Source organism: Phasianus colchicus, chromosome 1 (genome assembly GCF_987193195.1).
Source record: "Phasianus colchicus chromosome 1, bPhaCol1.hap1.1, whole genome shotgun sequence".
NCBI lineage: Eukaryota > Metazoa > Chordata > Aves > Galliformes > Phasianidae > Phasianus > Phasianus colchicus.
In genome coordinates, this window is record NC_143436.1 from 17,346,282 (window position 1) to 17,360,929 (window position 14,648).

Here is a 14,648-nt window from a genome sequence, read left to right on the forward strand (position 1 = left end):
TGTCCAAGCCATGGGCAGCCAGTTTCCGCAGAAGGATACTGTGAGAGACCAGGTGGTCTACCACCAGGTGGTCTACCCGTCAAATCCCCATCTCTCCAATTTGGAGATAAGGATGTGGTGGGGGACCATCAGAGGCTTGGCAGAAGTCCAGGTAAATTACATTGGTCACCTTCCTTTTGTTCACCAATGCTGTCGCTCCGTCATGTGGAGTGATGTTCCTAGTGACATGTCACCCAGGCCCTAGGCAGGCAGCAAACCTCCCTGGGGGGGGGATCTGAGCGACATGTGTGACCCTCTGTACCCCTCAGGAGGGAGTCCTCCATGATGACATCTCTTCTTTTTTCTTGATTGATGATGTGGTGACACAGGGCAGTCTGACTTGCCCAGGGCAACCCCTCCAACGTGGAGGGACCTTCATCCACATGTCCCGTCCGTCCAGCTCCAGAGCCTCATACCTATTCATAGAATGGCTGGGGTTGAAAAGGATCATCTAGTTTCAACCTCCCCGCTGTGTGCAGGGTTGCCAGCCACTAAACCACGCTGTCCAGAACCACGTCCAGCCTGGCCTTGAATGCCTCCAGGGATGGGGCATCCACAACCACTCTGGGCAGCCTGTTCCAGTTTGTCACCACCTGCTGTGTGGAAAGCTTCCTCCTAATATGTAACCTAAACCTCCCCTGTCTCAGTTTAAAACCATTCCCCCTTGTCCTACCACTCTCCACCCTCGCAAACAGTCGAGTTTGAGAAGGACCTGGGTGTCCTGACGGATAAAAAACTTAACATGAGCCAGCAGTATGCTCTTGCAGCACGGAAAGCAAATGGTATCCTGGGCTCCATCAGCAGGGAGAACAAGGTGATTGTCCCTCTGTACTGTATCCATGTGAGGCCCCGTCTGGAGTACTGTGTCCTGGTCTGGAGCCCCCAGTACAAGAAATACAGAGAGCTGTTGGAGACGGTCCAGGGGAGGAGCATGAAGATGATCAGAGGGCTGGAGCAGCTCCCCGACAAAGACAGGCTGAGGGAGATGGACTTGTTCAGCCTGGAGAAAAGGAGGCTGCGAGTTGACCTAATTGAAGCCCTTCAGTACCTAACGGGAGCCTATAAACAGGAGGAGGGTCAACTCTTTGAAAGAGTAGATAACAGCAGGACAAGGGGAAATGGTTTTAAGTTGAGGGAGGGAAGATTTAGGTTGGATGTCAGGGGGAAGTTCTTTACTATGGGAGTGGTAAGGTGCTGGAACAGGCTGCCCAGAGAGGCTGGGGATGCCTGGTCTATCCCCGGTGGTGTTCAAGGCCAGGTTGGATGTGGCCCTGGGCAGCCTGGTCTGGTATTAAATGGGGAGGTTTGTGGCCGTGCCTGTGTTGGGGCGCTTGGAGCTTCATGATCCTTGAGATCCCTTCCAACCCAGGCCATTCTGCGATTCTGTGAAACAGTCATACCCCTGCTGTTTATACGCTCCTTTCAAATACCGGAAGGCCACAATGAGCTCTCCCTAGGAGAGCAAAGGGCACCTGGGAAGGTAGGACAGACTGCGAGGCAAACTGCTTGTTGCCCTGAGCAGGCACTCGTTCCTTTCCCTTGCAATCCCTGAGGTCCCCTCCTCAAGTCAGACTGCTAGAGGGTAGGTCATCCAGTGCTACTTGTAGAGCGTCTCCTTGTGCCTTTCCTGCTAGGACGGCAGAGTGTGACTCCAGCAATCTATGTCCCTCTCACAATCTCAGATGCTCCCCAACCTCTCCAGCTTTAGCTCCGCCACCATTCTGAGCAGATCATCCACTTGTTCACACGGCACACAGGCGGTATTTCCGTTGCCCTTGTGTAGCAGTGACAGTGTCAGACACTCTTCGCAGCCTGAGACCTGAATCGCTGCATGGACTTAGGTGCTGAGTCACCACGTTCCATCTTGCAACAGCTCCCTGCAGCGTGGGGACTGTGGCTGCACCTTGGTGCTACAGAGGAGCAACAGCCTGTCAAGTGATTGCTCTTCTCCAGGGTGACCAGGTGCCACGGGCTGTGCTAACTGTGTGCCTGCACTGACTGCCGTGTCACACCCTTCTGACGTGCCACACTGGTTTTGCCCATCCAGTTTGCTGGGAAGGTGGTGAGGAGGAGAAAACCCTGTGATCCCAGCGCCTAAGTCTGCCCTCCTCAGGACAAGCAGAGAAGAAGAAGCGGACAAAGAAATGTGTGTGGGATGGTGGGGTTTATTGTGTTGACACTAGGGACTAGAGCCAGCAGACGGCGTTGGCACACGGCTGTTTTCATGCCATAGTTTTGGGGGCTGAATGTGTGGGGGGATGCTGTCTTCGACACTGGGCTCAGAAGCGACTTCACGCCTGGGATACCCCCACTGTTGGAACGGCTATCCATGCCATCATTTTTCTGGCTGACCTCGGGGGGATGTTGGCTTTGATGTTGTACCCGGGAGTGACTTCATGCCCGGGATAGCCCCCGCTGTTGAAACTGCTTCCATGCCATCTTTTTTGGGGCTGACTGGAGGGGAAATGCTGGCTTTGATGTTGGACCCGGGAGTCACTTCATGCCTGGAATAGCCCCCGCTGTTGGAATTGTCTCCTGCAGCCTCCTCAGGGCCGGCTGTGGACATCTGGGACTCGATGTGCCACTGAGGAACGGCTTCGCATGCGGGCCTCCCCTGGCTGCGTGGGCCGTTCCCCAGTGTGTGAATGCAGGGGAGCCCTCGAGGACCTCCATGTCACCGGTCTGGTGGTGCTGTGGGTGCTGTTCTGAGCAGCTGGAGATGGTGTTCGCCTGCTGCCCTGAGGCCTTCTGGTCCGGCTCTGGGAACCCGGGGCCTGACCTTGCAGCGGGGAGCGGCTTCGTGTCCGGCTTGTTCCCCGCTGCCTGGAACGCCTTCTGCGTGCAGCCACTGTGGCTGCTCCGGAGGATCCCGATGTGCCCTGTCTGGTGGATGGGTGTGAGCTGCTTTCAGCTCTTGGGGCTGCTGTGCGTCTGCTGCCACGCTGTGCTTGGTGCAGCTCAGATGCATCCTGATGGTCAGGAAAATGTGAGCGGATTGTCCCATGTTCGGTCCCCAGCTCACTGGTCTGACTGCTGAGCTCTGGCAGCTGGGAACTGTGTGATGGCCCCGATGCTACCTGGCTGCTGGGGCCGGACCTGCTGTCCTCTGGTTCCTGGGGGCCGTGGGATGGTTGCAGGCCCCCCTGGCTGGCAGTGCTGGGCCCAGCAAGCTCCGAGATGGTGCTGGAGGCTGTAAGGGGAGGCGGGAAGGTCAGCAGGATGAAGCTGTCGCCCTGGGTAGGGACAGGCTGCCATCCCTCCTTGGGCAGAGAGACTCTGGCAAAGCTGCCCTGAGCACTTGCTGCCAGGCCTTGCCGGGGCCCAGCGCGCTGCCACGCAGCCGATTGCCTCTTACCGGTACCCAGGCCAGCACAGCTGTCGCACTCCCATGTGGCTGTTGTGTTGCTCAAGTGGGAGCACCGGCGGTGAGTGCCCTCAGCAGCACAGGAGCTGCACAGGATCAGCTGCCAGGGCCTGGGGAAGCAAAGGGGTTGTGGCTGTGAGGACCAGATTCCCAAGCGAGGGAGTGCCCGGCACAGCACATCTCTGGTGCTCTGCCCTCGCTCCCCCAGCCCGTGCTGAGGCTGAGATCCCCCGCGGAACCTCAGCGAGCTGCTGTGGTAACTCACCCCCTTATATCTGCCTGTCGTCTGCCTCTAGGGTAAAGGCACCTGCTGGCATCGCAGCGCTGGTGCCTCTGGAGGAGTGGTGCGTATGCACGGTAGTCGTCCCATGATGGTCTTCTACAAGAGAAGGGAGGGAAACTGATGAGAGCCCAGTGTCCCCAGCATCAGATCCAAGGTTGTCCCATCTCATCCACCCCAGCGCCATTTTTAGCTTCTTCACGAAGCTGAGGCACGTGCCCATGAGACAGCAAAGGGCCAGGCCTGCCGAGACAGTGCCTGGGCAGGCCCAGCGCTTGCACCTTGTCATCTGCATGGTTTGGCAGAAAGACACCAACCTGGCTGGGATTTGGATCCCCATGGTAGACATTTCGTCACAGAATACTGCATTGTCTCTGCAACTGGGGCACCGGAAGCACATAGTGCCAGCATTCAATGCCTGTTTCTGCAGAAGAAGCGCAAGCAGGGTGAGCGTGAGCAGTGCCTGGTGTTGCTGAGCACTAAGCATGCCTGCAGGGTGAGGAGAGGGCTCCTACTTGGATGCAACCCCGGTGGAACCAGGCATGTGTGCACGCTGGGCACACCATGGTGTGGTAGGTCAATCTGTCCCCCACGGTCTCCTGGCAAATGACGCAGATGGTGTCTTCTACTGGAGCTGTCACTGCTGTCTGTCGAGGGCGGTGCTCCCAACAGAAGGACCTGGGGGAAGATGGAAGGGATGGGCACAGTGAGAAGTGCTGTGAGGGCAGTGGAGGAGCAGGAAGTAGCCCCAAGCCCTGGCTCTGGCAGGCTGCTGGGAGGTGACCTTGTGGGTTCCTCCCTGGCTTGGCTGCTGCGGACAGCCCTTACCTGTGCTCTCCAAAATACTGTGTGATGCATTCCCCATCTGCAGCGCAGGGCAGATGGAAGCTGCGTGCACAGCCGCTCTCTGCGCATGTGATGGTCGCCCCCCTCTCACCGCAAACACAGCATTGCTGGAAAAAGCAGAACAGCCCCATCAGAGGCAGGCACAGGGCCTCCACAGCTGGCCTCACACCTTTGGGCAGGGCACAGGATGTGGCCACTTCTGGGTCACACTCTACAAAGCAGCTTGGTGGACAGGGCTGATCCCCTATGGGCAGGCCTTCGTCCCGGAGGTGGTTGGAAGGGCTGTGATTGCTTTCCCTGGGTTCAGACTAAGCTGGTGTGAGCCCCTCCTGGCACAGATCTGCCTGCTCCGCTCAGGTCCTCACCTTCTTGTTTGCCTGCTTGACCTTGCGTGCGAGGGCAGCAAGGTCAACGGCCATAGATTGCTCCTCTGGGGGTCTTTCTTCCAAAGTGATGTGGGCAAAAATCTGTAGGAGAGAAAAGAGCAGGAACTCATGAGGACAGGGAGGAAGGGAGTATCCCGTTTGGAAGCAGACAGGATCACCGGGGGGAACTCACCAAGCAGAACTCATGGATAGACGTGAAACTGTCGCCAATAGTGCGCCCAAAGATGTCCGGGTCATCATCTGCCCGGCCACACAGCATGCACACTGCTGAGGAGAGAGCAAACGTGAGCAGCGGTGAGCACCTGGTGAGGCCAGGTGTCCCTGAGGGCTGTCCCCAGGGTCCTGCTCTGTGCCTGCCGTGCTGGCTGGAGGCGGTGGAGGGGAAGGGGCCATGGCAGGCCCAAGGCAGTCACAGCCCAAGCTGGGCCCCCTTTGCCAAGGAGCAGAGGGGCCCTGCTCCATGCCCGCCTGGGAGCTCCTGCCTGCCCCTTCCTCCCCTCTCAGCTCCCAGCCGCAGGCAGAGCCCCAGCACCCCTCTGCCCAGCGTTGGGAGCCGTGCGCAGGGATGCTGTGCTCTCACCTGGCTCCTCTGAGCTGGAGGCCTTCCTCTTCTTATTGGACATGATTGTGCGTTGACGGTGAGCACTACGAGAGTCCCTGTTCTCTCCACGCCTCACCAGGCCGCACTGACACTCGGCCTGAGCCCGACAGCCTTTGCTGTGCTCCAAGCTTCACGCGTCACAATGGCTGCTCCGTGACACCCACTGTGACATCACGGTCACTGCCTCATGGCGACTGTGGGTGCCGGGCCCTTGGCTTCCAAGCAGGAGGGTGGCAGCTCCACAGCTTCTCTGACAGAACTTTCTTCCAACAACCTGTGTCAATCTCCCCTCTTTTTGTCAATATTTTGCATCACACCCAGCACAGCTAATTCTCTCGTTTGCTCGACTTCTTTCTGCGTGGTTGTCCTCTTGCCTGGGTAACATACCAGATCTTCCACGAGGGGATACCTCTTCTTCTCTGCCGACAAGGATCACCCTCACCGTAGAGAATTTCTTCCTAATATCTGGTTTAAATCTGCCCTCTTCCAGTTGAAGGCTGTTTTCCGTCGTCTTGTAGCTACACGCCCTTTAAAAAAGGCAGCTTTCCTGTAGGTCCTTTTCAGGTACTGGAAGGGCTCCGTGAGGTCTCCGCTGTGCCTTCTCTTATCTAGTCTGTACTGCCCCAGCTCCCTCAGCCTGTCTTTGTAGGGGAGCTGCTCCAGCCCCCTGATCAGATGATTTTTGTGGCCCTTCTCTGGACCCTCTCCAACCCTGTCTTTCTTGTACTGGGTGCCCCAGACCTGGATGCCTTAGTCCAGATGGGGCCTCACAAGAGCAGAATAGAGAGGGACAATCCCCTCCCTGTCCCTGCTGGACGGCCCTCTTCTGATGAACCCCACGCTTCCATTTGCTTTCTGAGCTGCAGGAGCACATTGCTGGCTCATGTTCAGGTTTTCATCCATCAGGACGCCCAAGTTCTTCTCTGCAGGGCTACTCCCAAGGATTCTTCCTTCCCGTTTGTATATATGCCTGAGATTCCTCCGGCCCAAGTGCCAAACCTTGCACTTTGGTGTGTTGAACCTCACTGCATTCACCTGGGCCCACCTTTTGAGTTCGTTGGGATGCCTCCGAATGGCATCCCTTCCTTCCACTGTGTCAACTGCAGCACTCAGCTTGGTGTCATCAGCAAACTTGCTGAGGGTGCACTCAATTCCATCATCGATGACATCGGTAAAGATGTTAAAGAGTAGCGGTGCCAAGACAGACCTCTGGGGGACACAGCTCGTTACCGGCCTCTACCAGGACATAAACCCTCTATCACCACCCTTTGTCTGCAGCCTTTCAAACAATTCCTTTTCATAGAATCATAGAATCACGTGGTTGGAAACGACCTGCAAGATCATCTAGTCAACCGCCTTCCCATTCCTATTAGTACCACAAGCTACTAAACCATATCTCGTAGCTCCTCATCCAGGCGCCTCTTGAACACCGCCAGGGACGGCGACTGCACCACCTCACTGGGCAGGCCATTCCAGTGCCTGACCATCCTCTGAGAGAAAAAGTTTCTCCTAGTGTCCAACCTAAACCTCCTCTGGTACAACTTCTGGCCATTTCCTCGGGTCCTACTATTTGCCTGGGAGAAGAGGCCAGACCCTTTTTCATCACAACCTCCCTTCAGGAAGCTGTAAAGTGCAATGAGGTCTCCCCTGAGCCTCCTCTTCTCCAGACTAAACAATCCCAGCTCCCTCAGCTGCTCCTCATAAGACTTGTGCTCCAGACCCCTCACCAGTTTCGTTGCCCTTCCCTGGACTCGTTCCAGGGCCTCAATGTCTTTCTTGTAGTGAGGGGCCCGAAACTGAACACAGTACTCGAGGTGCCGCCCTCCCTGCTCCTGCTGGCCACACTATTTCTAATGCAGGCCAGGATGCCATTGGCCCTCATGGCCACCTGGGCACACTGTCGGCTCATGTTCAGCCGAGCATCAACCAACACCCCCAGGTCACTTTCCTCTTCACAGTCATCCAACCACTCATCCCTAAGCCTGTAGCGCTGCATGGGGTTGTTGTGGCCAAAGTGCAGGACCCAACACTTGGCCTTGTTAAACCTCATCCCATTCACCTCAGCCCAGCGACCCAACTTATCTAGATCCCTCTGCAGAGCCTCCCTACCCTCAGGCAGATCGACACCACCTCCCAGCTTGGTGTCATCTGCAAACTTACTCAGGGTACACTCAATCCCTTCATCTAAGTCGTCAATAAAGATATTAAACAGGATGGGCCGCACGGCCCTCCAGCCAATTCCTTATCCAACGGAGGGTAAAACTGTCCAAGCCATGGGCAGCCAGTTTCCGCAGAAGGATACTGTGAGAGACCAGGTGGTCTACCACCAGGTGGTCTACCCGTCAAATCCCCATCTCTCCAATTTGGAGATAAGGATGTGGTGGGGGACCATCAGAGGCTTGGCAGAAGTCCAGGTAAATTACATTGGTCACCTTCCTTTTGTTCACCAATGCTGTCGCTCCGTCATGTGGAGTGATGTTCCTAGTGACATGTCACCCAGGCCCTAGGCAGGCAGCAAACCTCCCTGGGGGGGGGATCTGAGCGACATGTGTGACCCTCTGTACCCCTCAGGAGGGAGTCCTCCATGATGACATCTCTTCTTTTTTCTTGATTGATGATGTGGTGACACAGGGCAGTCTGACTTGCCCAGGGCAACCCCTCCAACGTGGAGGGACCTTCATCCACATGTCCCGTCCGTCCAGCTCCAGAGCCTCATACCTATTCATAGAATGGCTGGGGTTGAAAAGGATCATCTAGTTTCAACCTCCCCGCTGTGTGCAGGGTTGCCAGCCACTAAACCACGCTGTCCAGAACCACGTCCAGCCTGGCCTTGAATGCCTCCAGGGATGGGGCATCCACAACCACTCTGGGCAGCCTGTTCCAGTTTGTCACCACCTGCTGTGTGGAAAGCTTCCTCCTAATATGTAACCTAAACCTCCCCTGTCTCAGTTTAAAACCATTCCCCCTTGTCCTACCACTCTCCACCCTCGCAAACAGTCGAGTTTGAGAAGGACCTGGGTGTCCTGACGGATAAAAAACTTAACATGAGCCAGCAGTATGCTCTTGCAGCACGGAAAGCAAATGGTATCCTGGGCTCCATCAGCAGGGAGAACAAGGTGATTGTCCCTCTGTACTGTATCCATGTGAGGCCCCGTCTGGAGTACTGTGTCCTGGTCTGGAGCCCCCAGTACAAGAAATACAGAGAGCTGTTGGAGATGGTCCAGGGGAGGAGCATGAAGATGATCAGAGGGCTGGAGCAGCTCCCCGACAAAGACAGGCTGAGGGAGATGGACTTGTTCAGCCTGGAGAAAAGGAGGCTGCGAGTTGACCTAATTGAAGCCCTTCAGTACCTAACGGGAGCCTATAAACAGGAGGAGGGTCAACTCTTTGAAAGAGTAGATAACAGCAGGACAAGGGGAAATGGTTTTAAGTTGAGGGAGGGAAGATTTAGGTTGGATGTCAGGGGGAAGTTCTTTACTATGGGAGTGGTAAGGTGCTGGAACAGGCTGCCCAGAGAGGCTGGGGATGCCTGGTCTATCCCCGGTGGTGTTCAAGGCCAGGTTGGATGTGGCCCTGGGCAGCCTGGTCTGGTATTAAATGGGGAGGTTTGTGGCCGTGCCTGTGTTGGGGCGCTTGGAGCTTCATGATCCTTGAGATCCCTTCCAACCCAGGCCATTCTGCGATTCTGTGAAACAGTCATACCCCTCCTGTTTATACGCTCCTTTCAAATACCAAAAGGCCACAGTGAGCTCTCCCTAGGAGAGCAAAGGGCACCTGGGAAGGTAGGACAGACTGCGAGGCAAACTGCTTGTTGCCCTGAGCAGGCACTCGTTCCCTTCCCTTGCAATCCCTGAGGTCCCCTCCTCATGTCAGACTGCTAGAGGGTAGGTCATCCAGTGCTACTTGTAGAGCGTCTCCTTGTGCCTTTCCTGCTAGGACGGCAGAGTGTGACTCCAGCAATCTATGTCCCTCTCACAATCTCAGATGCTCCCCAACCTCTCCAGCTTTAGCTCCGCCACCATTCTGAGCAGATCATCCACTTGTTCACACGGCACACAGGCGGTATTTCCGTTGCCCTTGTGTAGCAGTGACAGTGTCAGACACTCTTCGCAGCCTGAGACCTGAATCGCTGCATGGACCTAGGTGCTGAGTCACCACGTTCCATCTTGCAACAGCTCCCTGCAGCGTGGGGACTGTGGCTGCACCTTGGTGCTACAGAGGAGCAACAGCCTGTCAAGTGATTGCTCTTCTCCAGGGTGACCAGGTGCCACGGGCTGTGCTAACTGTGTGCCTGCACTGACTGCCGTGTCACACCCTTCTGACGTGCCACACTGGTTTTGCCCATCCAGTTTGCTGGGAAGGTGGTGAGGAGGAGAAAACCCTGTGATCCCAGCGCCTAAGTCTGCCCTCCTCAGGACAAGCAGAGAAGAAGAAGCGGACAAAGAAATGTGTGTGGGATGGTGGGGTTTATTGTGTTGACACTAGGGACTAGAGCCAGCAGACGGCGTTGGCACACGGCTGTTTTCATGCCATAGTTTTGGGGGCTGAATGTGTGGGGGGATGCTGTCTTCGACACTGGGCTCAGAAGCGACTTCACGCCTGGGATACCCCCACTGTTGGAACGGCTATCCATGCCATCATTTTTCTGGCTGACCTCGGGGGGATGTTGGCTTTGATGTTGTACCCGGGAGTGACTTCATGCCCGGGATAGCCCCCGCTGTTGAAACTGCTTCCATGCCATCTTTTTTGGGGCTGACTGGAGGGGAAATGCTGGCTTTGATGTTGGACCCGGGAGTCACTTCATGCCTGGAATAGCCCCCGCTGTTGGAATTGTCTCCTGCAGCCTCCTCAGGGCCGGCTGTGGACATCTGGGACTCGATGTGCCACTGAGGAACGGCTTCGCATGCGGGCCTCCCCTGGCTGCGTGGGCCGTTCCCCAGTGTGTGAATGCAGGGGAGCCCTCGAGGACCTCCGTGTCACCGGTCTGGTGGTGCTGTGGGTGCTGTTCTGAGCAGCTGGAGATGGTGTTCGCCTGCTGCCCTGAGGCCTTCTGGTCCGGCTCTGGGAACCCGGGGCCTGGCCTTGCAGCGGGGAGCGGCTTCGTGTCCGGCTTGTTCCCCGCTGCCTGGAACGCCTTCTGCGTGCAGCCACTGTGGCTGCTCCGGAGGATCCCGATGTGCCCTGTCTGGTGGATGGGTGTGAGCTGCTTTCAGCTCTTGGGGCTGCTGTGCGTCTGCTGCCACGCTGTGCTCGGTGCAGCTCAGATGCATCCTGATGGTCAGGAAAATGTGAGCGGATTGTCCCATGTTCGGTCCCCAGCTCACTGGTCTGACTGCTGAGCTCTGGCAGCTGGGAACTGTGTGATGGCCCCGATGCTACCTGGCTGCTGGGGCCGGACCTGCTGTCCTCTGGTTCCTGGGGGCCGTGGGATGGTTGCAGGCCCCCCTGGCTGGCAGTGCTGGGCCCAGCAAGCTCCGAGATGGTGCTGGAGGCTGTAAGGGGAGGCGGGAAGGTCAGCAGGATGAAGCTGTCGCCCTGGGTAGGGACAGGCTGCCATCCCTCCTTGGGCAGAGAGACTCTGGCAAAGCTGCCCTGAGCACTTGCTGCCAGGCCTTGCCGGGGCCCAGCGCGCTGCCACGCAGCCGATTGCCTCTTACCGGTACCCAGGCCAGCACAGCTGTCGCACTCCCATGTGGCTGTTGTGTTGCTCAAGTGGGAGCACCGGCGGTGAGTGCCCTCAGCAGCACAGGAGCTGCACAGGATCAGCTGCCAGGGCCTGGGGAAGCAAAGGGGTTGTGGCTGTGAGGACCAGATTCCCAAGCGAGGGAGTGCCCGGCACAGCACATCTCTGGTGCTCTGCCCTCGCTCCCCCAGCCCGTGCTGAGGCTGAGATCCCCCGCGGAACCTCAGCGAGCTGCTGTGGTAACTCACCCCCTTATATCTGCCTGTCGTCTGCCTCTAGGGTAAAGGCACCTGCTGGCATCGCAGCGCTGGTGCCTCTGGAGGAGTGGTGCGTATGCACGGTAGTCGTCCCATGATGGTCTTCTACAAGAGAAGGGAGGGAAACTGATGAGAGCCCAGTGTCCCCAGCATCAGATCCAAGGTTGTCCCATCTCATCCACCCCAACGCCATTTTTAGCTTCTTCACGAAGCTGAGGCACGTGCCCATGAGACAGCAAAGGGCCAGGCCTGCTGAGACAGTGCCTGGGCAGGCCCAGCGCTTGCACCTTGTCATCTGCATGGTTTGGCAGAAAGACACCAACCTGGCTGGGATTTGGATCCCCATGGTAGACATTTCGTCACAGAATACTGCATTGTCTCTGCAACTGGGGCACCGGAAGCACATAGTGCCAGCATTCAATGCCTGTTTCTGCAGAAGAAGCGCAGAAGAAGAAGCAGGGTGAGCGTGAGCAGTGCCTGGTGTTGCTGAGCACTAAGCATGCCTGCAGGGTGAGGAGAGGGCTCCTACTTGGATGCAACCCCGGTGGAACCAGGCATGTGTGCACGCTGGGCACACCATGGTGTGGTAGGTCAATCTGTCCCCCACGGTCTCCTGGCAAATGACGCAGATGGTGTCTTCTGCTGGAGCTGTCACTGCTGTCTGTCGAGGGCGGTGCTCCCAACAGAAGGACCTGGGGGAAGATGGAAGGGATGGGCACAGTGAGAAGTGCTGTGAGGGCAGTGGAGGAGCAGGAAGGAGCCCCAAGCCCTGGCTCTGGCAGGCTGCTGGGAGGTGACCTTGTGGGTTCCTCCCTGGCTTGGCTGCTGCGGACAGCCCTTACCTGTGCTCTCCAAAATACTGTGTGATGCATTCCCCATCTGCAGCGCAGGGCAGATGGAAGCTGCGTGCACAGCCACTCTCTGCGCATGTGATGGTCGCCCCCCTCTCACCGCAAACACAGCATTGCTGGAAAAAGCAGAACAGCCCCATCAGAGGCAGGCACAGGGCCTCCACAGCTGGCCTCACACCTTTGGGCAGGGCACAGGATGTGGCCACTTCTGGGTCACACTCTACAAAGCAGCTTGGTGGACAGGGCTGATCCCCTATGGGCAGGCCTTCGTCCCGGAGGCGGTTGGAAGGGCTGTGATTGCTTTCCCTGGGTTCAGACTAAGCTGGTGTGAGCCCCTCCTGGCACAGATCTGCCTGCTCTGCTCAGGTCCTCACCTTCTTGTTTGCCTGCTTGACCTTGCGTGCGAGGGCAGCAAGGTCAACGGCCATAGATTGCTCCTCTGGGGGTCTTTCTTCCAAAGTGATGTGGGCAAAAATCTGTAGGAGAGAAAAGAGCAGGAACTCATGAGGACAGGGAGGAAGGGAGTATCCCGTTTGGAAGCAGACAGGATCACCGGGGGGAACTCACCAAGCAGAACTCATGGATAGACGTGAAACTGTCGCCAATAGTGCGCCCAAAGATGTCCGGGTCATCATCTGCCCGGCCACACAGCATGCACACTGCTGAGGAGAGAGCAAACGTGAGCAGCGGTGAGCACCTGGTGAGGCCAGGTGTCCCTGAGGGCTGTCCCCAGGGTCCTGCTCTGTGCCTGCCGTGCTGGCTGGAGGCGGTGGAGGGGAAGGGGCCATGGCAGGCCCAAGGCAGTCACAGCCCAAGCTGGGCCCCCTTTGCCAAGGAGCAGAGGGGCCCTGCTCCATGCCCGCCTGGGAGCTCCTGCCTGCCCCTTCCTCCCCTCTCAGCTCCCAGCCGCAGGCAGAGCCCCAGCACCCCTCTGCCCAGCGTTGGGAGCCGTGCGCAGGGATGCTGTGCTCTCACCTGGCTCCTCTGAGCTGGAGGCCTTCCTCTTCTTATTGGACATGATTGTGCGTTGACGGTGAGCACTACGAGAGTCCCTGTTCTCTCCACGCCTCACCAGGCCGCACTGACACTCGGCCTGAGCCCGACAGCCTTTGCTGTGCTCCAAGCTTCACGCGTCACAATGGCTGCTCCGTGACACCCACTGTGACATCACGGTCACTGCCTCATGGCGACTGTGGGTGCCGGGCCCTTGGCTTCCAAGCAGGAGGGTGGCAGCTCCACAGCTTCTCTGACAGAACTTTCTTCCAACAACCTGTGTCAATCTCCCCTCTTTTTGTCAATATTTTGCATCACACCCAGCACAGCTAATTCTCTCGTTTGCTCGACTTCTTTCTGCGTGGTTGTCCTCTTGCCTGGGTAACATACCAGATCTTCCACGAGGGGATACCTCTTCTTCTCTGCCGACAAGGATCACCCTCACCGTAGAGAATTTCTTCCTAATATCTGGTTTAAATCTGCCCTCTTCCAGTTGAAGGCTGTTTTCCGTCGTCTTGTAGCTACACGCCCTTTAAAAAAGGCAGCTTTCCTGTAGGTCCTTTTCAGGTACTGGAAGGGCTCCGTGAGGTCTCCGCTGTGCCTTCTCTTATCTAGTCTGTACTGCCCCAGCTCCCTCAGCCTGTCTTTGTAGGGGAGCTGCTCCAGCCCCCTGATCAGATGATTTTTGTGGCCCTTCTCTGGACCCTCTCCAACCCTGTCTTTCTTGTACTGGGTGCCCCAGACCTGGATGCCTTAGTCCAGATGGGGCCTCACGAGAGCAGAATAGAGAGGGACAATCCCCTCCCTGTCCCTGCTGGCTGGCCGGCGCTCTTCTGATGAACCCCACGCTTCCATTTGCTTTCTGAGCTGCAGGAGCACATTGCTGGCTCATGTTCAGGTTTTCATCCATCAGGACGCCCAAGTTCTTCTCTGCAGGGCTACTCCCAAGGATTCTTCCTTCCCGTTTGTATATATGCCTGAGATTCCTCCGGCCCAAGTGCCAAACCTTGCACTTTGGTGTGTTGAACCTCACTGCATTCACCTGGGCCCACCTTTTGAGTTCGTTGGGGTGCCTCCGAATGGCATCCCTTCCTTCCACTGTGTCAACTGCAGCACTCAGCTTGGTGTCATCAGCAAACTTGCTGAGGGTGCACTCAATTCCATCATCGATGACATCGGTAAAGATGTTAAAGAGTAGCGGTGCCAAGACAGACCTCTGGGGGACACAGCTCGTTACCGGCCTCTACCAGGACATAAACCCTCTATCACCACCCTTTGTCTGCAGCCTTTCAAACAATTCCTTTTCATAGAATCATAGAATCACGTGGTTGGAAACAACCTGCAAGAT

At 56.9% G+C, this 14,648-nt stretch overlaps 2 protein-coding genes across 5 annotated transcripts; both read right to left on the reverse strand.

The window, feature by feature from the left end:
- Positions 1 to 1,634: 1,634 nt before the first annotated feature.
- On the reverse strand, positions 1,635 to 6,251 carry LOC149919418 (E3 ubiquitin-protein ligase PHF7-like). Its single transcript, XM_090134411.1, has 9 exons — positions 5,496 to 6,251; positions 5,088 to 5,179; positions 4,895 to 4,996; positions 4,512 to 4,636; positions 4,199 to 4,361; positions 4,001 to 4,107; positions 3,669 to 3,782; positions 3,395 to 3,513; positions 1,635 to 3,229 (listed from the first exon to the last, which is right to left on the reverse strand). The coding sequence occupies exons 1-9, from the start codon at positions 5,536 to 5,538 to the stop codon at positions 2,586 to 2,588; spliced, it is 1,509 nt and encodes a 502-aa protein (XP_089990537.1). The 5' UTR covers positions 5,539 to 6,251; the 3' UTR covers positions 1,635 to 2,585.
- Positions 6,252 to 9,690: 3,439 nt separating this feature from the next.
- LOC149919419 (E3 ubiquitin-protein ligase PHF7-like) lies at positions 9,691 to 14,619 on the reverse strand. 4 transcript variants are annotated; one of them, XM_090136451.1, is made up of 9 exons: positions 13,283 to 14,619; positions 12,875 to 12,966; positions 12,682 to 12,783; positions 12,299 to 12,423; positions 11,986 to 12,148; positions 11,780 to 11,886; positions 11,448 to 11,561; positions 11,174 to 11,292; positions 9,691 to 11,008 (listed from the first exon to the last, which is right to left on the reverse strand). In XM_090136451.1, the coding sequence occupies exons 1-9, from the start codon at positions 13,323 to 13,325 to the stop codon at positions 10,365 to 10,367; spliced, it is 1,509 nt and encodes a 502-aa protein (XP_089992577.1). In that variant the 5' UTR covers positions 13,326 to 14,619; the 3' UTR covers positions 9,691 to 10,364. The 4 variants fall into 4 exon arrangements, with proteins under 4 accessions (XP_089992577.1, XP_089992576.1, XP_089992573.1 ...); XM_090136450.1 differs by having other exon boundaries at positions 12,875 to 12,969; XM_090136447.1 differs by having other exon boundaries at positions 9,691 to 11,292.
- Positions 14,620 to 14,648: the final 29 nt, after the last annotated feature.